This window comes from Coenobita brevimanus, chromosome 14 (genome assembly GCF_032717465.1).
Source record: "Coenobita brevimanus isolate Jiangsu-jjx chromosome 14, ASM3271746v2, whole genome shotgun sequence".
Taxonomy (NCBI): domain Eukaryota; kingdom Metazoa; phylum Arthropoda; class Malacostraca; order Decapoda; family Coenobitidae; genus Coenobita; species Coenobita brevimanus.
Genome location: NC_136967.1, coordinates 6,441,183 through 6,464,834, shown reverse-complemented (window position 1 = coordinate 6,464,834; position 23,652 = coordinate 6,441,183). Strand labels below are relative to the sequence as shown.

The window sequence follows — 23,652 nt, the reverse complement described above, 5'->3', positions numbered from 1 at the left end:
ATGGCATGCTGGGCCTAGGCCATGACCTTTCTGCTGTCCCTACATGTGCTTTCGCCAAAGTCCTGTCTGTACTGTGTAAGCTTGTCCCGTGTCTTCTTGATATCAAACAATGTTTAATAGACTAGATCATATTCCTGCAGTATGCGTCCTGTGGTCCAACCAGCGTCAACCTTGCTCAATGTCTCACGCTTATTCTCCAGAGTCAAAACCTTCCTTTTCTGCTTCTCAGGTGATGAAAAAGAGGTATACAGGGCAAAATCTGAGTCTCAGAGACGTTTATTGGATAACCCAAATGGCGCTGAAAGCAACAATATGGTACCGTATTTAAGGTGGCAAATCAGATGAAGACGGAAAAAACATATATCACAGGTAAGCACTGTGTGAAGAATGAAGAAGGAAAGGTAGTGGTGAACAGAGAGGAATTTAAGTCACCTCGGGAGAGATTAATAACCAGTTGCTGAATGAGGAGTTTCAATGGAAAGCTTGGGATTGAGGAGTGGTTGGTCAAGGTGATAATTGCTGTGTATGTGGGTTCTCGCACCCAAGTGAATGTGAATAGGGATTTGAGTCATGCGTTTTCTCTGAATGTTGATGTGCATCATGGGTCAGTCTTGAGCCCCTTATTGTTATCATGGTGCCTGAAGCCCTCTCTCGTGACTTCAGAAATGGACGCCCATGGAAGACGGTGCTGACTGCAGAGAATGAAGGATGGTGGAGGAAAGATTCAGGAAGTGGAGAGATGGTAAGGGGCACATGAGCATGACAGTAAATGCAGATAAAACAAAAGTGATGGAATCTGGTGGCGATACTGTTAAAGAAGAGGGAGAGTGACTATGTGCACTTTGCACAAAGGCATGGAAAGTAATTTCATCTTGTGCAATATTTGTGATAAGTGGGCACATATGACTTGTGGTATTTGAGGTAGACTATGAGATAAAGCTGATTTTGTAAGTGCGGCGTGTCTGAGAGAGCATGTGGAAATTGTCAGGCGTGAATGGATTGAACTTGCTGGTGAGTCTCTTGAGTGTGTGGAAGTGTTTTGTTACTTGGGAGACATGTCATGTGCTGGAGGTAGGGCTGGACCTAGCTCTGTGGCTAGAGTGGTTGGAAGAAGTTCCAGACGCTGCTGCCTCTCCTGACATTGAGAGGGCTCTCTTTCCATTCTAAGGGATCTTTGTATGCAGCATGCATTAGGCATGTAATGTTGTATGGTAGTGAGACATGGGCAGTAAGGGAAGAAGATATTCATAGGCTCATATATACAGAAATGACAATGACAGGCAGATGTGTAGTGCATCCTTGAACGTGAGGCCAGGGTTACAACTTAAGAGCTGAAAGAAAGGATGGGACTAAAGTGTATTGTATTGGTGTTGTGATGAAGAGGGGTACACTCCGATAGTCTGGGCATGTGGAGATGATGGGGGATGGCAACTGGGTGGGGAGAGTGAGAAGAGTGAACATCAGAGGTAGGGCTGTGAAAGGCAGACTGAAAAAGACCTGGGATAATGGAGTGTGACCTCAGGGATAAGGGACTGAACAGGAATGCTGCCAGAGACTGGGCAGCGTGGAAAGCTGCCATTAAGTGACCATGGCTGATGCATGCGAGCATGTTGAAGCCTCTATAAACAACACAAAATTAAATGATTTCCTTTAATATACTGTGACCCTGACAGCAAAATTAATACTGGTATGTAAATAAACAAATAAATAAATAAAATATATAAATACTGTACCAGGACCCTTAATAAAATGCAACTGGTAACTAATGTTGAGGCCTTACTGCAATAAAGTTAACTGTCACATGCTTAAAGAGTGCAGGACTAAGTCTACTACAGAAATAATAGGGTGTTGCTAATAACCTTAATTTGTCTGTACTCTCTCCTCCATGGCTGAGTGATGAGGTTGGCAGCATACTGAGCCAGAGCGTCAAATGCACAAGCAGCACTATATGCACTGAAATCCGCAACATTGTTTACACTGTTCTCGAGCACATCAGAAACTTGGTGGAATATAAATTTATGGGAGTGGGGAGTGATGGCCAAGTATTCCATAATCACACCTGAAAAACAATACACACTTTAGCATTATAGTTGCTACGTGTACTAGCAAAAGATATAAACGGTGGCAACATATTACGGTATTATACATTCAGTCTTAAGTCCTGTACTGTACTGCACAATGGAATGTAGCCAATGTTCATATCCATCCATCCATCATCCAATACTATGTTGCCCCATGAGAAGCAGAGGAGCCCCCAGTTAGGCAAGTTGGTCCTGACATTTAAGATGAGAGTGACCAACCTCACTCATCCCTGAGTGGCATTATATGAGCAATAAACCCCAACCACCCCTTGGATATAAACCTACACAGGCTCAATCCGACTGGAGCACCTTAATTACCCACTAAACCACCAAGCGCCATAATTTGGTTATATGGTTACTACCCAGCATAGTAAATGGATTCCTAACGTACAGGAAACCATCTGGCTTGTTGCTCAGTGTAGAGTCACCCATAGGCAGAAGGAAGGGGAAAGAATGAAGGAAAGAAAGACAGAAGAGGGAGTGTAAAGTCACCTGTGGGCAGAAGGAAGTGAAAAGAATAAAAAAAAAAGAACAACAGAAGAGGAAGGAAGGACAAGAGGAAAGGGCAAACACCCAAAGCAGCAGTACATCGAGAGAGTGGACCTACCTACTGCCAATGTTCAGTTACAGCATTTCACAATACAGTAATGTTTGAACAGTTGTGTAAACTCTATTGCAGCCAATGTTCTGACGGCTACACACAATACTATATAAACAAGTAACGTATTAAACAAGCATCAAACACTCACGCTCAAGCTTCTCTCGTTGTTCCAGTTTGTGTGGAGAGTCCTCGGTCTCAATGTATCCGAGGTGGAGTGTATTCATCTCCTCCATCAGCTCCTCATCCACAGACATGACAGGTCCTGGGGGTGGTGGAGCGGGGCCCTGCCCACCAGACTGCTGTGGGGGTAGCAGCCCAGGAGGAGGCCCTGCTGATGGCATCCCATACACCATGGGGGCAGGATGCTGATGAGGTGGGTGGGCATGGGTGTGGGTGTGAGGCAAGGATGGGGCTAAGTATGGGTTGACATAAACAGAAGTCTGGGATGCATAGACTGGGGAAGGCTGAGACAACATGGGTGAGGGATGGGTGAGAAGGGCAGAGTTGCCAGTGCCCACAGGGAGTGAGACATTTGTGGCACTAGCAGCTGCCACAGCCACACTGGAATGCTGCTGCTGTTGGTGGGATGGAGGGTGGCTGGACGGGGCCGCAGCTGCCAGGTGACCGGGGAAGGCATGCATGGCATAACTGTGGGGAATGGGAGGGGGCAGAATGGGGGAGGGGAATAATGGTGAATGAACTGTAGGGGGATGGGGACCCCCCAAGTGGGGAGGCATTGCCATGTGGTACATCGTCATGTGGTCACACACTCAGCATCATCTGGAAAGATTAATATTCCATCATAATCATGCTGTGTCCTTTAAGACACCAGTAATAACAAATACTGTACCAAGCTACAAAACAATTTTTTATTTATCTGCAAGAGTTCTGGGAATCTCATCCTGCATATTTCTAAAGAGCTGTCTTCTCTTTATTCAGATAAAACAGGTACAGGTAATATGGTAGCAACCGTATTTATGACAGTACTTGTACATCTCTTTAAACAAAATAATGCACCATGGCTGTAGCTAGTCTGTAGACATGAACCCCTTCACTTCAATGATGTCTGATTCTAGTTTATTCTTTCTACCTTCAAAAGATCATGTTCAACTTGACAAAAGACTTCTCATATGGAAAGAGCTGATGAAGGCTATTTTTTTCTCCAATAAAAAAAGGGCCTAAACTAAATAGAACTGCCTGTAGATAGTGTACTGAGAATAAAATATACAAGATGTCTTTGAGCTGAAGGGGCTAATATTTACTGTATGGTAGCCAATTGCAACTCGTAACATGTGTGCTTGTTGGTGGCATACTTGTATTAAGTTGTGATAACTGTCAGCAAGCAAAATTGTCAAAACAATAAACTGGCCAATTAGCTAAACTGCATGACAACACTTTCTTCTTACTGCTGCTGTTCTTCCCACCCCAGGTAATATTATTCTATGCTACGGAGACATCTGTTAATGATAGAAGCTGATGGAGATGGCTTTTAATCCTACAGCTACAATGATCCCTTGGTATTCGTGCATAACTGGTCCCAAACATGGTGCACGATAATGGAACTGCATGAAAATGAAAGCACAAAACCAATGGGATTTATCCTAATAAGGTGATTCTGAAAAGCTTCAACTTGATAGAGGGCACTGCGAACTCTAGTGTAACACAATCCTCCGCTGTTTAAAAAGCCTATTTCTCTTTGTTAAGTATCAACACTGTTGTGTGAAACTGTGAATCACAGTACCGGCAATGTCTATCTATCTATCTATCTATTGCCAGACGCCTCAAGCCCGTTTGGGGTGGCCACAAACAAATCGCCTCCACGTCGTCCTGTCCCCCGCCATTTCACTGCCTTACTCCCAACTCACACCCCCCTCTCTCACATACCTCTCCACCCCATCCCTCCATCTCATCCTCGGCCTCCCCCTTCCTCTTCCCCCCTCCACCTCACTCACATACACTCTCTTCGTCAGTCATTCACCCTCCATGCTCTCCACATGGCCAAACCACCTCAGTGTGTTCCTCATAACACTTCCTATCACATCCACATCCACACTACAACGCTTCTTTATATCCTCATTCATCAGCCTGTCTCTCCATGTGACTCCGCAGGCTCCTCTTAAATAACTAATTTCCACTGCTCTCACTCTTGACTTGTGTCCTTCCAACAACGTCCAAGATTCACTTCCTTACGTTACAGTTGGTACCACAATACTGTCATGTAGTAACTTTCACTTCCATGCTCACTTCCCTGTTTCCTATCACTGCTTTCAAGGAACCAGCAACCTTTCTTCCCTGCTGTACCCTTTCAAGCACTTCACCCTCCAAACCTCCATTCTTACTCACCACACTACCCAAGTACTTAAACGTACTCACATTTTTCAATTCCACACCATCCAACCTCGCTGTACATTCACTGACTTCACCTCTCTCAAAGACCATCACTTTACTCTTCCCTACATTCACCTTTATATTCCGTTTCTTACACACACTCCCAAACTCATCCACCAAGCCTTGCAGCTCCCCTTCGTCTTCACTCAACAACGCAGTATCATCTGCAAACAACAGTACAGAGAGTTTCCAAACACTATCCTCTCTCACCAGGGCCACTCCAACATCCACTACCCTACCGGTAATGTCATATACCATAATATACACTCAATCCTCGTAAATCGCTGCAATTTGGGTCTGGACCACTGCTGCGATTTATGAATTCTGTGATTTATGAATAATAACACTTATGTGAAAAATTAATTTGGGTCTGGACTTTGGCCAACCCGCCCCCACAGCACCCTACCTACACCTATCTAGGCACCATTCAGTGCATGTATTTAAATAGAAATAAGCCATGTTAAGGGATCTCACCTTAATCCTATGACGAAATTGCTTAAGTGAATGGAGTGGGGTGGTGTTGGGAAGAACTTAGAACCTCTCAGCATTTGTTCTTCCCAAACTCTTTCGCCAGCTTTGAAAACTTCTCTCCCCTCTCAACACGACGAATGAGCTCCAAACGTTGACTGTACAACAACTGCGGCAGCTTCTTGATGCCATACTGCTTAAAGCACTTCATTGGGGGGTCGGGAGGGGCCATGGCAGGTAGGAGACAGGGGAAAGTTGCACAAAAAAGGCAGGTAACTCTCGTACTCCACAGCGACGGTCTGTAATGCGGACTGGCGGGACAAGAACAACAACAACATGGCGGCATTAGTATGCAAACATGCCACCAGGGATGCGCGGTGACTGGTTGTTGGGTCGCGATTTTCAGTTTGAATGCCACGGTTTACGGTTCTCCTCGGAAAAGGCCCACTTGGGTACCTAGATCTGCAATTTTCACGACTTAACAGTGATTTAAGGTTGCCGGCAGTCTGACGGCCACCTAGCCATGATTTACAAATATGTGATTTATGAACACACAACTTACGAGGATTGAGTGTAATACAAATGTAATTATAACGCAGCACGAATGGTTTTATTTATCATACACAGAAATGAAATGCAATATTCACTGAGGGCAACCCCACCATTTCACTGGCCCCATAATATTACATTTCTACTGCATAGTGAAAGTGAGGTTCTTAGTATACAGTACTGTATAGTTGGCTCAGATTGTAAACTAAACCTAGTGGGTATCTTGACTCATTCAGTTTCTATGATGGCTAAAATTTAATGCTGAGTAAATACTGGCATTCATGATCACATTTAGTGGTAGGTGGTGGCGATCATCATCCACTCATTTGATGTAGTGCTGTTTACTTCTTCCTTAGCGTTTATTATTCTTTTTCTGTGCCTACCCTCCTCTCTTCCTATTTCTCCCATCATTTCTGTCACTTCTTATTGCTTTTCTTTCTGTTACAGGTGGCTTTACATTAAGTGACAAACCAAATGGTTTCCTGTAAGCCAAGAAACCATTTACAACGCTGGGTGGTAACACATAACCAAACCATACATGCTCCCTACGTGTCAACAAGTGGGTTGGTGGAGGGTTAGTGCCCCTCCCTGTAAAACAAATAACTCAGTGTCAAATGGCCACCCCTTACGGGATTATGGCATCTGGCAATAGATAGAGATATAGATGATCACATTTCATCCGTTCTTGGAGACTGTCCCAAAACCAGGATCATTTATGCTTCACTAGACGTCTGCCTTCACTACACATAGGGGGAGTAAGTTCTACCGTATATTCATGGTCTGCATAGCTGGATGAAGAGGAGTTCAACGTAAGTGATTGTGGAATGAGTAAGAAGTTTAGAACAAATCTTGAATGAAAATTTTAAACAGGGGACTGTCCTGTGCTGAGCATATGAGGCTTGGGTGGGCAAAATTTTGAATACCAGAATTTACTCAACATTAAATTTATGCCAAGACAGAGACTGAATGAGTCACAGTACCCACTAGGTTTAATCTGCAGTGTGAGTCAACTATCTATTAAGAACTTCACTTCCACTACATGTAACAGAAATGTAATACTGTATTACAGGACTACTGAAATGGTGGGATTGCCCTCAATGAATATTTCATTTCTGTACAGTCTGTCCTTGTCTAACACAGTTAACTGCTTCTGCACCCCTGCCGTGTTAGAGAAATTTCTTGAAATCCCCTATTTCCTTCCGCACCCCTGTCCAAAGTCCACTTTTGCCCCCCTTGTGGAGCAAAATTTTTTAATACCCCCCAATTTTAACCTCCTAGAAAACATTAATATGGTTCAAAAAATTATCAAAGGGTATTATTACAATTAAAAGCCTCATTTTATTTACCTCATGGGAGGATAGGAGGTGACACACTATGCCGGAGACGAGGCAGAGGGGAGAACACTGGTTAAAATCCTTCAAAGTCAATAGCACTTATAACACTTCTCTCATCATCATTTATGTCATTTATGTTATCTATGGCTTCTTCTTCCTGCTGGTGTTGGATATCCTCATCCTGGTGTTCAGCAGCCGAAGTGTGATTGGCTGGGAGGTAGATAACACCCGTTGGCAAGGCAATGCTCCTGTGATTCATCTCATCACTGCCCGCCAGGTTCAAAAAACTGTGTTAGCTTCATCAATGGTCATGTCAGAAGCGATACTGCTTCCGGAAAATTGTACTGGGTTAGACCATTTTCATCAGGGAAAACCATGTTAGACGTGGATAGACTGATAAAACAATTCACGCTACGTTTATGATTGTTTTCTATTTGTAGTATTTATATTATGGTATGTGACATTACTGTGATTCACAGGTTCACACAACAGTGTAGATTACTTACTTACTTGGTTTACTTGGTGAAGTTTAGAGGTCACTGCCTCAGAGTCGTGATGGGTCACCATTCCTTCCGTATCCAGCGTCCTGCTTCATCAGGTCCATTTAGTCAACCTTTGGGTCTGATGCTGCTCTACACTATGGCGTGTACCCAGGAGCTGGTGGCTCATCTGGGAGTCCTTGAAGGAATTTGTCCAGCTGCCTTTTGAAAGTGTCAACTGAGCAGTTGGTTGTGTCCCTTACATGCTTGGGGAGGCAGTTGAATATTTTTGGGCCAGAGTGGCTTCTACTTGCTCTTCCTGTGTCTCTCCAGATATCTTGTTCTGTGGCCACTGAATCAGGGAGCAGTTGAAGTCAACAGTTATGAGGATGTCTGACACTGGTGATGGAAGTGCGCCTACGGTGTTGATTATTTCTTGGACTGCCTTTTCATTGTTCTCTGGGTCGCAGAGAGGGAGGTGGTATATATTTATTAAGACAAGGCTGAGACTGGTTATGAGGGAAATAAGAAGCTCTACTTTTCCAATGCTGTAGGAGGCTAGGGTTTTGGTGCAGGCTGCAAGGTTGCTTCTAATATGTGTTATGACTCCCAAGTGGGTTCAATTTTCACAATCTGTTCTGAAGGGTGTATAGTTTTCTAGTGTTATTTCGGCATTGTCTATGTTTGTGCCAAGGTGAGATTTGGTGAGTATTAGGAATAGGAAGTCATTTTGGTTTGCAAGGTCTGCAAGAAAGGGAACTTTACACTGGTTAGATTTGGGGTTCAAACTTTGTATGTTTCCTATGAAGGCACATTCTAACGAGTTTTGTTCACTGCGTTCAGCCAATGGAAAAGTGGGCTTATTAGGTTGTCCTGCCCGGTGATTTGTCTCCCCATCAGGTAGTTTGACAGGATGTGCCCTTGGGCTTCTACTGTCTTTGTTAAGGAGTCTATAGTTGTTTGCAGTCCTTTCATGTAATCTAAAAGAACAGGTGAGTTTTCATTTCGGGGGCTGGGTTGTCCGTTGCTCTCCCTGGTTATGGGGGGATGGCTTGGGCTAGGAGGACCATGTTTTGTCCCTGTACCGTATCTAGTGTTGGTGTCTTGTTCTGGGGCCAGGCTGGGTTGATCTCGTGGTACTGATGGTGCTGTTGGACTTGGCCTTGGTTTTCATCCTTGCCGTTCTGGTTTGTTCAGTGCTTTCTGGTTCCTCATATATGTGGGAAGGTACCGTACAGTCTTTGTTTAGGCATTCTCGTTTGTAAACTGAGTCCTGGCATAGTACTGGGTGGTACTTTGGGCAGTTTCAACCAAGTTTACAACCTAGGTTTGAGTTTGACCCACAAACTATTAGTCTTCTACAAGGTCTGGGATGGTGGTACTCATAGTCTCTTCTGGCTGGTCCATGCCTACATGTGTCATTTCGATAGAAGTTGCAGATAGGGGTTGAGGTTGTTTGAGTGATTATCTTAGCCCCAGTGTGTGTGTGTGTGTGTGTGTGTGTGTGTGTGTGTGTGTGTGTGTGTGTGTGTGTGTGTGTGTGTGTGTGTGTGTGTGTGTGTGTGTGTGTGTGTGTGTGTGTGTGTGTGTGTGTGTGTGTGTGTGTGTGTGTGTGTGTGTGTGTGTGTGTGTGTGTGTGTGTGTGTGTGTGTGTGTGTGTGTGTGTGTGTGTGTGTGTGTGTGTGTGTGTGTGTGTGTGTGTGTGTGTGTGTGTGTGTGTGTGTGTGTGTGTGTGTGTGTGTGTGTGTGTGTGTGTGTGTGTGTGTGTGTGTGTGTGTGTGTGTGTGTGTGTGTGTGTGTGTGTGTGTGTGTGTGTGTGTGTGTGTGTGTGTGTGTGTGTGTGTGTGTGTGTGTGTGTGTGTGTGTGTGTGTGTGTGTGTGTGTGTGTGTGTGTGTGTGTGTGTGTGTGTGTGTGTGTGTGTGTGTGTGTGTGTGTGTGTGTGTGTGTGTGTGTGTGTGTGTGTGTGTGTGTGTGTGTGAGAGTATTTGCCTTAGCTTGAGTGGAGTTTTGGGTGAGTGCTGGGTTTTGTGTTTGTGTGAAGGTATGAGTTGGGTTAGGCTTACTGGGGGGGTTTACTTTAGCCTGGGTTTGACTTTGGCTTCTGTTACTTTCACTTTCAGTTTGTTTGTCTTGATGGCTAGGTCTTGGGTTAGGGTTAGTACTGCTTGTATTGGGCTTCAGCGACTGGCTAGAGTGCAGAGACATGGTTTGGGACTGACTACAAGACAGAGATACTGCTTGGTTTAGCTGACTAAGGTCAGTATCTGTGAGTCCCCTAGGCCAAGATCTAGCATATTTTGGCTTCCTTTGGATTTAGTTTCTTCAGGTTCTTGTAAGTTTCTGGTACAGGTACTTACATTTTGGGCATTTTGTGTAAGTTGTTCTTTTGTACCTCCTTGCCTGATGATTGCTTGCTAGAAGTCTTCGGTTACCTTATCCCAATCAGTATCACTGTATTTCTGTGGTAAAGCACATTTCACATGTGTATCTTCCGGTGGATGTGATAAGGCTTACTAGATAGTAGAGTGGCAGCTGTGTACAGGAGTAATGGATCCAATTTTTTGCAGTCATCATACATCATGGAATTCGACATATTGTTCCCGAGACAACGTGCAGCACATGCATGTTTGGGTCGGGGCGGTGGCTGTTTTCACGTTGTGTTCATGTGGCGATAGGGTTCCTTCGTTGATTTTCTTCTCTTTTTTACACGTTTGTTGACTGTTTGTTAAATTTACATGTATCACGGTACGCGGTAGTGTTATGAGCACTTGTGTGGAGTATTAGGTTGTATAGACAGGCAGGCTCTTGGTAAACGGATGATACTGTAAGAGTGGTGTAAACAACATGTCCAAGTTCCATCCCTCACATCTAATCAAGATATTTAACAAAGATATATAGACTTTTTAAACAGTGCGGGAATGTGTTAAACTAGAGTCTGCAGTGCCCTTTATCGGATATTAGCTTTGACAGCACCCCATTGGAACCAGGCATCCTGTGTGCAAGCTAATATTTTCCCTTTTAAGACAATTTAGACCCATTAAATGCATACGGTATGTACTGTAATGGTATGTATCAGAAACATATATAGACAGCGTGAGGTTAATCGAAAGTAATGGAAAGGGCACAATAAGGAAGAAACACACCAAAGAGAGACCTGAGATGGGTTTGAGGTAAAGCGTTCTGAGGCTATGGGTGGAGAGCTAGTGGTCACCACCTGAAATTAACTCCTCAAGTAGGGCCTCATCTCTGAATCCCTCAAAGCCATCAGGAACCAAAGACACTGCATTATCATTGTTGGCAGACACCAGCTCAGGTGTGCAATAATATTGTTTTTGAACTGAAAAATGTGCTACCTGTAGAACAGCAGATGTGCAGTGTCATCTCACAGTGACAGCAAGATCTGCTATAACCAGGGACCACTGCACATGAGGTCTAACTTAAGCTAAATAAAATAATAGAGCATGGTGCAAAAAATAACAGAGGGCTTAACTCCTAAAGGTCGGTCCCAGTCCTGTAACGTGTGTCATGGGGACGTTGGTCCCCATTCCAGAACATTTAGACACATGTTCTCAGCCACTGCTCTACAATAAATAATCATAGGACATCGGAACACCACTCATTTTGAAGCTAAAGAGGTTTAATGGTTTTCATAGGGGCAATTTTTGAAAAGTCACTTTTTTTTTTTTTTTTTTTTTTTTTTTTTTTTTTTTTAATGCCTGCTGTTGACAGTTGATTTTATAAACAATGCATGACCCCACAGTGTCAATTTCCTACTTGATCTAAGCACAGTAGATAAAAATTATGCCAGACAGTCATAAATCTTAGCTGCTCCAGGTTAATATGGTACATCTACTATACGGTACCGGTACTTAAATATCTATCTGGTATCTATTTATTGCCCGACACCTCAATCCCGTAAGGAGTGGCCACAAACAAATCGCCTCCATGTTGTCCTGTCCCTCGCCATTTCACTGTCCTCCTTCCAGCTCACATGCCAATCTCTCATATACCAGTACTTGTACCTCTCCACTCCATCCCTCCATCTCATCCTTGGTCCCCCCCCCTCTCCACCCCTCCACCTCACTCACATACATTCTCCTCGTTCGTCTCTTGCCCTCCTCCTCTCCACATGGCCACCACCTCAATATACTTCTCCTAACGCATTCTATCACATCCACATCATCCACACCACAATGCTCCTTCTCTTCCTAATTTGTCAGTTTGTCTCTCCATGTAACTCCACATGCTCCTCATAAATAACTCATTTCCATTGCTCTCACCCTTGAATCAAATCAATTCTGGTTCATTTGGATGCTTGTTTACACATGTAAATATGCATGCAAAGCTAGATGGTAGATCTACCATGATGGGGGACTTCAGGTTTGATGAAATCAGGAGAAAGCCCTTAATAAATGTCAACAAAAGATCTTTCTTCAAATCTGCTCTGAAGGTGTGAGGACATTTGATATTACAGCCTATAGTGTATTTCTGGGGGGGAGGGGGGGAGGGAAGTGAAGGATTCTGGGAACTGGATTTTTGAATTCAGAAGTTTGTACTAAGTCCATTCAGATCAATGAAGGTTCCTTTGGGTTCTTCCCACCAGTCCTGTCCAACCAAATCAACTGATGTCCATTCTGTATCATTCAGGTCAATGCAGGACAATTAAGATTTATTCAGATCTACTTATGTCCATTTGGTTAAAAGCACTTCCTAGGCTATAGCTACATTCATCATGCACACATTCTCTCTCACTAATATTTATCAAAACAGTGATCATCAAATGTTTCCTCTTCTGTTCACATAAAATGTAGCTATTTCAAACAACACAGAATTTATTAGCTGTACTTTGTAACAAATGAATGTCTATAAACATATTTATTGCAGGCGATGTGTGGCATGACCCATCACCCCTAAGTTTCTGTTTTTAGAAAAGGCCTGTGCAGTTGTACTCATCCAGGTAAATGCACTGTACCATGCTATGTTAAATACTCATGCTCATTATATACACTTATAAAATTTTCAAAACATATACATCCCAGCAGTGTAGGGCTATTCAGCTGGCGGCCCGCAGGCAGAATCCAGCCCTTGAATAATTTTTGTTTGGCCTTTGAAGAACTCAGAAGAATGAAAATATACAAATAAACAAGTATGAAACAGAAAGTCCTGTGTTTTAGTTTTTATTAATGTATTTAGCAGAAACTGTCAATGCAAATCGGAATATAGTACTGTACTACTGTATACGAACTTCTCACTTCTTTTTGTGTACAGGACTAAGTGTTTAGATAGAGGGAAAAAATACAGGTGAAATAATGTATGGCCATTTTGTTAATCTGAGTTTTATAATTTTGCCCTACTTCTACAGTAGCTAAACAGCCCTGCAGTAGAGGACAACAGTAAGCAACATGATGGAGGAGTCTAGATACCCGGTACTGAAGAGTAAGATGAATCTGTGTACAGTATAGGGTGGTGAGGTGTGACTGCTGTATGTTGTCACTTACTGTCAGCTACACTGATGATAGCCCTCTTGTCAGTCAGAAACATCATCTTTATATGATGTGTTAAGTGCAGTCTCTGATTTTGTTGTCATTTTTCTTAGAATGCCGAACTTGCAAAGATTAATTTTCAGGCCCTTCTTACATCTCTAGGAGCAACAAGTTCACACACTGCTTGAGGTATACTGCAGTCCATCTATCTACTGCCAGACGTCGTAATCTCATAAGGGGTGGCCACAAACAAATTGCCTCCATGTTGCCCCGCCCCCCACCGTTTCACTGCCCTGCTCCCAGCTCACACCCCCCTCTCATATACCTCTCCACTTCATCTCATCCTTGGTCTCCCCCTCTCTCTCCCCCCCTCCACCTCACTCACATGCACCCTCCTCATCAGTCTCTCACTCTCCATCCTCTCCACATGGCCAAACCACCTCAGTGTGTTCTCCTAACGCTTCCTATCACATCTACATCCACACTACGATGCTCCTTCACTTCCTCATTTGTCAGTCTGTCTCTCCGTGTGACTCCACATGCTCCTCTCTATCTATCTCTCTATTGCCAGACACCACAATCCCGTACGGGGTGGCCATATGACTCCGAGTTATTTGTTTTACAGGGAGAGGCACTAACCCTCCACCAACCCACTTGACACATAGGGAGCACGTATGGTTTGGTTATATGGTTACCACCCAGCGTTGTAAATGGTTTCTTGGCTTACAGGAAACCATTTGGCTTGTCACTCAATGTAAAGCCACCTGTAACGGAAAGAAAAGCAATACGTAGTGACAGGAAAGGTGAGAGAAATAGGAAGAGAGGAGGGCAGGCACAGAAAAAGAATGATAAAGGCTAAAGGAAGAAGTAGGCAGCACTACATCAAGTGAGTGGATGATGGTCGCCACCACCTACATATTTCCTCTGCTCTCACTCTTGACTTGTGTCCTTCGAACAAGGTCCAAGCTTCACTTCCATACATCAGAGTTGGTATCACAATACTGTTATGCAGTAACTTTTTCACTTCCATGCTCAATTCCCTGTTTCTCATCACTGCTTTCAAAGAACCAGCAACCTTTCTTTCTTGTTGTGCCCTTTCAAGCACTTCACGCTCCAAACTTCCATCCTTACTCATCACACTACCCAAGTACTTAAATGCACTAACATTTCCCATTTCCTCCTCATCCAACCTCACTGTACTGTACATTCACTGACTTCATTTGTCTTGAAGACCATAACTTTGCTCTTCCTTACATTCACCTTTAGAGTCCATTTCTTACACACTCTCCTAAACTCATTCACCAAGCCTTGCAGCTCCCTTTTGTCTTCACTAAACAACTCAGTATCATCTGAAAACTTCCACACAATGCCCTCTCTCATTAGGGCCGCTCCAACATCCACTGCCCTACTTTGTATCTCTTTTGTAACCCCATCGATATACAGACTGAACAACTATGGAGATGTACATGACACATCTCTGTTTCAATCCAACCTTCAAATAGAAAAATTCACTCGGTTCACTGTCCACACACACTGCAGCCTTTGCACCCTCTTAGATGCTCTTCACAGCATTCAACAACTTCCCATTTACTCCATATATTCTCAATACCTTCCACAATCCTTGTCTATCCACCCTGTTATATGCTTTCTCCAAATCCATGAAGGCTGCACACAACTTCTTTCCCCTCCCTAGAAACTCTTCTACTAAAGAACTAAGAATGAATATCTGATCTACACAACCTCTTCCCTTTCTAAAACCTCTTTGTTCTTCTCCAACTAAATCCTCTGTTATTTTCCTAACCCTGTCAGTAAGTATCCTACCATATACTTTTCAATTACATTAAGAAGACTAATGCCCCTATGATTACCTCAAGCTTCTTTTTCCCCTTTTCCCTTGTACAGGGGAATAATTAGACCTGACTTCCAATCCTCTGGGACTTTATCTTTCCTCCCAGGCCAATCTGCACATCTTCCACATCCATTCTACTACTATCTCTCCCCCATGCTTCAGCATTTCACCACATACCGGTACTCCATCAATTCCTAGGGCTTTCCCCATTCTGACTTTCTTCATTGCTTTCACAACTTCTATTTTACTGATTTCTTCTTCTCTTCTCACATCTCTCCTCCCAGCCACTTATACTCACATTACTTTCATTCCCTATATTCAACAATTCCTTAAAGTGTTCTCTCCATCTGCTCACTTTCTCTCCCTTCTCCACTAGTAATCTACTGGTACCATTTTTATCTTTCACTCCCAGACTAACTTCTTTAACATCCACTCTAACTCTCTTAACCCTATCACAGCAAGGGAGGAGCATAAATTCCGGCTGAGCACATAATTCTTGCTCGAGAGTTTTCAGAACAGTCACATAGAGATATTTTACTTCTAACACTTGTAGGAAAGTTACTACAGTATTCATCATAGAAAGGCCACTTTTGTCTTATTTTGAAGATGAAGACTTTTACTCTGTCGTACATTGTCCAAAACAACAATATATACAGAAAATGCAAAAAAAGTGAGTAGAAGTTAGCTGACATGCTAAAGTTTTACAGTCCTTTAAAAAAATATTTGAAAAAAAAAAAAAAAAAAAAAAAAAATCAAGAAGTACCAACACACTGAGGTGGTTTGGCCATGTGGAGAGGATGGAGGGTCAAAGACTGACGAAGAGAGTGTATGTGAGTGAGGTGGAGGGGGAAAGAGGGAGGGGGAGGCCGAGGATGAGATGGAGAGATGGGGTGGAGAGGTATATGAGAGAGGGGGGCGTGAGTTGGGAGCAGGGGAGTGAAATGGCGGGGGACAGGGCGACTTGGAGGCGATTTGTTTGTGGCCACCCCAAACGGGATTGAGGCGTCTGGCAATAGATAGATAGACAGACCAATATTTTTTGCTTCAATACATAGCAGAATAAATTTCCTTTCCAATAATGCATTATTTGTTGTGTTTTCTTAAATAATAATGCTGCATATATATATATATATATATATATATAGATATATATATATGCGAAAAAAAGGAGCATAAGTATTCAGCGGGAGGTCAAGAGGTGTACATCCTACCTGTGAGGAACCTCACATCACGCTGAGCCAAGCAAACCAAGTGAGCATACACGCAACTGCTGTGGCAGGCTTAGCTCCGCTCACTTTGCCCTTCATCCAACAAAAATGACAACTCCCTAAATATTTCTTTAGAGATTACATCGGATGACGGGCAAAGTCGTCATACTGACGTCAGATTGACAAACGCATGACGACGGGTTAACTACAGTATTACACTATATGAAGGTCTTCCAATGTATCTGCAGGGGTAGTAAGTTAATGTTTTTCGTATGCACACCATACAACATCAGGAGTCCAACTCAGTGGTAACACTATAAAAATTCTCTGGTTGTCACATGGTTGCCTTAAGATTTACATGTAACTGGAGAGGGAAATTCCCATTACTTATCTCTCAAATCAATTAATGACCTACCCTGTGCTCCTGAATGACAATTCTTTAAGCTATAACACTGACACTAAATCAGCATTTGTCCACGCACTACTACACCAGTTTTACCTACAGGAAAAAAAAGAGCAAGTATTACGAAATTAGTGGACTCACTGATGATGAGTAAACAGGAAGTGGAAGTGGTCTCATCCTCCCACGACCTGACTCATCGTTATCATCATACACACTCATTCTAGAGTGGGCATATATCTTCCCTGCATGATCGTGGATAACAATGGCACAAACGCCTTTAAGACGATAGGGGAAATGTAAAATTCTGGGTCGTAGCTGTCCGGCCTTGAATTGCTCCAAATTTCCACCCATCTGTATTTCCTGTTCACCACAATACCATTTACCCCTACCTCCATCATCAGATTCTATAAGCCTCGCTGGTCGTGTCCATCCGCCTCGCTCTTCAGTTTACCATCACGACACGAGGTTACGTTGATTTTTTCATTATTCTTAATTTAGTAATGTTAGTCACTATCTCCTACCAAAACACACACCTTATACTTTTCAAGAGGATGGAGAAAAACAAAACACAATTGCAGAAACCATATAATAAGAGTTTGATCTTTCATTGGAATTTATAGTACGATCCAATACTTATCTAACAACCATAGATGTTCCATGAATATATAGAATAGAGTAAGTAACGTTCTCCATACCTTCTGGATTGAAGCCACAATAAAGCAAATTGCGACTGCCATGTTGGTACACTAAATTATAATAATGCAGAGCTGAAGTATTCTATGAGTGAATAGATTGTGTCTCAAGATAGTAGAATGTCTCCTACCACTTACAGCTGACATGTGGGAATAGAATATAAATGGTGATAACACTTTATGAGCAAATATGAGAGTTTCAAGATAGCCAATTTGCCTTCTGCTTATTGTTCAGTGATTTATCAAGGTTAACAGCTTACGTCTATGGGCTATATTCAGGTGTCTATACTTACTATTAACGTTTTCTTTGTTTACAGAAAATAGAAAATAGTATAGTAACTACTCATCACCATCATCGCCCTACAACTTTCCTCGTTCAGTGGGATGTGATAAGAAAAAAAAAAAAAAAAAAAAAAGAAATGCTACCAACCATGCCTACTTAATGGAACACATCTATTCACTAATATGCCTCATGCATATGCAGTTCTGGTATCCATGCTATCTATCTATCTATTGCCAGACGCCTTATTCCCATACTGGGTGGCCAGAAACAAATAGCAACCACGTCGCCCTGTCCCCCGTCATTTCGCTACCTTGCTCCCAACTCACCCCCCCCTCTCTCATATACCTCTCCACACCATCCCTCCATCTCATCCTTGGCCTCGCCCTTCCACTCTCCCCCTCCACCTCTCTCACATACACTCTCCTCGTCAGTCTCTCACTCTCCATCCTCTCCACATGGCCGAACCACCTCAATGTGTTTCTCCTAACGCTTCGTATCACATCCACATTCACACCACAACGCTCCTTCACATCCTCATTTGTCAATTTGTCTCTCCATGTGACTCCACATGCTCCTCTCAAATAACTCATTTCCACAGCTCTCACTCTTGACTTGTGTCCCTTCAACAACGTCCAAGCTTCACTTCCATACGTTAGAGTTGGTATCACAATACTGTCATGTAGTAACTTTTTCATTTCCATGCTCACTTCCCTGTTTCTTATCACTGCTTTCAAGGAGCCGACAACCTTTCTTCCTTGATGTACCCTTTCAAGCACTTCACGCTCCAAACTTCCATCCTTACTCATCACACTACCCAAGTACTTAAGCGTACTCACATTTTCTATTTCCTCATCATCCAACCTCACTGTACATTCACTGACTTCACTTCTCTCGAAGACCATAACTTTACTCTTCCCTGCATTCACCTTTATATTCCGTTTCTTACACACCCTCTCAGACTCATCCACCAAGCCTTGCAGCTCCCCTTCGTCTTCACTTAACATCACAGTATCATTTGCAATAAACAGTGCAGGGAGTTTCCAAACACTGCCCTCTCTCAGTAGGGCCACTACAACATTCACTGCCCTTCCTTGTACTCTTTTATTATCCCATCCATGTACAGATTGAACAACCATGGAGACATGACACATCCCTGTTTCAAACCAACCTTCAAATAGAAGAATTCACTGAGTTCACTATCCACACGCACTGCAGCCTTACACCTTCATACATACTCTTCACACCATTCAACAACTTCCCATCTACTCCATATATTCTTAATACTTTCCACAGTCCTTGTCTATCCACCCTGTCACATGCTTTCTCCAAATCTATGAAGGCCGCATACAGTTTCTTTCCCTTTTCTAGAAACATTTCTACTAAAGATCTATGAATGAATATCTGATCTACACAACCTCTTCCCTTCCTAAAACCTCTCTGTTCTTCTCCAACTAATTCCTCTGTTATTTTCCTAATTCTGTCAGTAAGTATCCTACCATATACACTTCCTGTTACACTAAGAAGACAAATGCCCCTATGATTACCACACACTTCTTTTTCCCCTTTCCCTTTGTACAAGGGAATAATTATACCAGACTTCCAATCCTCCGGGACTCTACCTTCCTCCCAGGTCAATCTGCACATCCTCCACATCCATTCTACGTATACTCTCGCTCCCCCATGCTTCAGCACTTCACCACACACTCCATCAATTCCTGGGGCTCTCCCCATTTTGACTTTCTTCATTGCTTCCACAACTTCCATCCTATCGATTTCTTCCTGTCTTCTCACCTCCCTCCTTCTCTAGCCATTCCCCAGCCACTTATACTCGCATTATTTTCATTCTCTGTGTTCAACAATTCCTTAAAATGTTCTCTCCGTCTGCTCACTTTTTCTCCCTTCATCATTATCTACCATTTCTATCTTTCACTCACCTACTAACTTCATTGCCACCCTAACTCTCTTTACCTCTTTCCAGAACATTTTTTTTACAGTCCCTCCACTTTACACTCAAAGTCCTTCCAAGTTCCTCATCCACTCTCTTCTTACTCTCTCATAATAATCTTTTCACCTCTCTCTTCCTTTCTACATATAACCCTCTCTTCCGTCTTTCAACTTCTTCCACGCCCCTATTTCTCATCCATTCATTATATGCTTTCTTCTTTTGTGTTACAGCCTGTCTCACCTCTTCATTCCACCATGCTGTTCCTTGCACCCCCTTTCGTCTTCTCTTCACCCCACACGCCACCTCACATGCTGCACATATTTCTTATGTGAATATCTTGCACACACCTTCCGCGTCCCCCATCTGCTCCAATTCATATTTACCCAATGGTTCCTCCACTTCTCTCTGATACTCTGCCTTTTTCTCATCTTCTTGTAACTTTTCCACTCTCCTTGCAGCTACTCCTTCCTCCCGTCCTTCCCTTCTTCTATTTCTCCATTTTACTTGGACCTTAATTCTGAAAGTCCACTTCCCCAACCTCTATATGCTCTTGCATCCATTACACACCTTCGCATCCTTTCATCCACACACATATAATCAATCATTGCCTTCCTTTTATTCAGTTCACCACCCACACTTCTCATCACGCGCCATGTATACCTGTGGATCATTTTGTGCCTGAAGAGGGTATTGGCTATCACCAACCCCCTCCCGGCACAAATGTCCACTAAAGTACAGGCGATAATATAACACGTATGCTTCACCTTCATTAAGTTTTTCTAGCAGCACTTTTGTGGTGGGTGGTGGCGACCATCAGAGTAAAGGTTAGAACAGTTTGGTTTTGGCAGTGTTAATAATTAATCCAGAAGCAGACGCAGCCTGGTCTGAATTAAAAGAGACGCTGAATTTTGGCAAGGAATGGGGATATGGAAATCAGAGATCATCAGGATAGGTTGGCATGGAGGGGAGGTCCAAGAAGCTGGAGCTGGAGCTAACTACTAAAGGAGCTTAAGCTCACCCTAGACAGAAGGGTGGGAAAGATGGGTGGGAGAAAAAGTACAAGCGGAAAGGGATGAAATGTAATGAGAGTAGCAGGCCCGTAGCTAGACTTTTCGAAGGGGGGGGGGAGTTTTTTCTGCTGAATCTGGACGTCATAGCAGGCGGCTCGTCAAAGGTCTGCTGCATGCTTGCAGTGGAGGTCTGGGTGTATGTATAAGTGACGTTGAGAAGCAGCACAAGACATCTGAATAACGGAGAGTGACTCTTTTTGCACTGATTAAAAAAAAAAAAAAAAGACAGAGAGAACGTGAACATTTAAACAGGTGGAGGGGGGGGGGGGGTCGTCCGACCCTCTCGACACCTCCCCCTCTCACTGCTAATGGCCTGAGTAGATGGTGTGCATGCTGTCTTCACTGATATTGTGTCTTATTGGCTAATTATTTTTTGTTGCTGGGCTTCCTCTCTGAAGGTTTGTGGCACTGGAGTAGTTAGTGGCTGTTGTGGGCTGGATTAGGTTTTGTGGGTTTGGTGGTGGTGGTTTAGCTGGGATGTTACTGAATGTACCACGTTGCAACCGCGAACAAGGTAGAGACAGCCACCCTCAACATGAGTGGAATGAGGTACAGTATGGCGAAAGGATGACGGTGATGCATAGTGACAAGTCGTGAAGGCGATGACCAACAGAAGAAATACGGGAACCACCAAACGACGGATGAGAGGCATTATAGCAGGGGTTCTTAACCTGTGGTCCATGGACCCCCAAGGGGTTCATGGATGAGCTTCAGGGGGTCCGTGAAGGTCAGAATAATTGAGAACAGTTTCGTGATGCCGTTTGACATCATTAACTGACAAAAAAAAAATAAAATAAAATAATCGAGGAGTCTTGAAGAATTCTGGTGTTCATTGACACAAGCCTACCCCCGTCTGGCAAAGCGAGCTATGGGTGCTGTGATTCCGTTTGTTGCTACATACCTTTGTGAGTCAGGGTTTTCAGGACTTGTTTCTATCAAAACGAAAAATCGAAATCAACTGGATGTCAACGATGACATGCATGTTTCCTTATCAAAGACCACTCCACAAATTCATCTTATTCCAGCCAAAGAACTACCCTGTCACTGAAATGAACTTTTGAGCAGAATTAAAGTTTTGTTTTGTTCAATTTGCACAAGTTGGATGTATTTCATTTTTTCATAGAGTGGCCATTAGCTTTGCCATGAAAGAGTGGGAAACAATTCCTTGTAAAGACAGTTTTATACTTTGTGTATGTCATACACTGCGTGAGGCAGTTTTCAATAAAATACAGTCATTGCATGCAAAATGCTGTGTTTGTGATTATGTGCATTTTTGTAGGGAAGGGGTTCATAGCTTTCACTAGATTCGCGAAGGGGTCCGTGACTCAAAACAGGTTAAGAGCCACTGCATTAAAGTCACCCAGGCGGAAGGTAGGAGAGGAGCGGCGGGTAGGTAAAGTGGTGGGGTTACCCCCAACTGGACTGAGGAAAGCATTACATAATTATATATGCCAAGGGGAATCATTGACATTGAGCCGAAGTAAGTGAGAAAGAGAGGAACAAGAAGAGGCTAACAGAAGCTTTCTGGTATGAGGTTATTATTATTATTATTATTATTTTTTAATGTTCTGATATAGCACACGAGAGAGAGAGAGAGAGAGAGAGAGAGAGAGAGAGAGAGAGAGAGAGAGAGAGAGAGAGAGAGAGAGAGAGAGAGAGAGATGAAAATGATAAATTTTCTTAGGCAATAATAGCACACACACACACACTCCGCTCGCTGGCAACGTTCTCGCTTGCCATCTGGTAGACGGGAGTTCGCGCCTCATTTCGTCATCTGGTAGACGGGAGTTCGCGCCTTGCTCAGGCTGCGAAAAGTTTCACTGACGAAGTGGGTGGTTACTGTCCCCCTTGAGCAAGGGGATGGGTGTGTGCGTGTGTGAAGGTCACAGCCTTGCTCCTAGATCGGACTATATGAGCTCCCAGCTCCCTTCCGGGAGGGTAAAAGCTGACGATCACGACCATCAAGTGATCCTGACCGACCCGGTGAATTACACACACACACACACACACACACACGGCCGAGCAGTCAGACAGGAGGGACGGACGTCGGATGGAGCTCCTGAACGCCGGCCTAGCTCAGCATTTTGCAGTATTGGTCAAGCTTATGTTCCTATTCCAAAATGAGTGAATAAGATAACAAACTCTATAAGTGGAGCGCTAAAGTAAGAAAAAAAGTCGGAAAAAAAATGTACTCAAATAAGTGGGAAAAAAGCAACTAGTGATAGTGGCAACAAACAGCTGGCTGACTAGTGTTGACAGCAAAAAAACTCAAATGTGCGTGACCCTGAAACAATGCCATACTCAGACAAATTAGGAGAGATAAAAGTATAAAGGATCCCTTCTATTTCGACTTGGTGGACCTAGAGGAATTTAAAATTACGATATGAAGGGAAAGAACGAAGAATAAATGAAAATGAAGAATGAATGAAAAACTGACAACAGAGGTGAACAAATAGATGTTGAAATATGTGAAATGTCAGCAGAAGGAAGTGATTCGAAAGCAAAATGAGAGAAATGAGTATTGAAATGGTAAATCACCAACAAATGTTTTGCAAAAAGGAAAAATGAAGTAATAAAAGAAGGAAATAACATATTAGAAAAGAACAACGTGTTTGAAGAATCGGATGACAGTTTGCACAGTAAAGGATGAGGTGAAACCAACATATTCTTCACAGATTTTAAAGGAAAAGGGTGAAATAAAGGGCAGACAAAGCACTGATCCAGTAAGGTCGAAAATGTAAACATCAAGCAGGAAGTTACGGGGGTAATAAGGAAAAATCCAAAATTACTGTGAAAGACGGTTGACATGAACATATCA

The 23,652-nt window shown here is 43.1% G+C and overlaps 1 protein-coding gene across 1 annotated transcript in view; it reads right to left on the bottom strand.

Annotated features, from left to right (window-relative positions):
- tamo (PUB and ZnF_RBZ domain-containing protein tamozhennic) overlaps nt 1-17,353 on the bottom strand; it is a 62,012-nt gene extending 44,659 nt beyond the window's left edge. The window contains exons 1-3 of the mRNA XM_080287206.1: nt 17,234-17,353; nt 2,831-3,462; nt 1,860-2,059 (exon numbers count right to left, since the gene is read on the bottom strand). Coding sequence (XP_080143332.1) covers nt 1,860-2,059; nt 2,831-3,440 — 810 coding nt within the window. The 5' untranslated portion in view covers nt 3,441-3,462; nt 17,234-17,353. The remainder of the gene's footprint in view (nt 1-1,859; nt 2,060-2,830; nt 3,463-17,233) is intronic.
- Nucleotides 17,354-23,652: the final 6,299 nt, after the last annotated feature.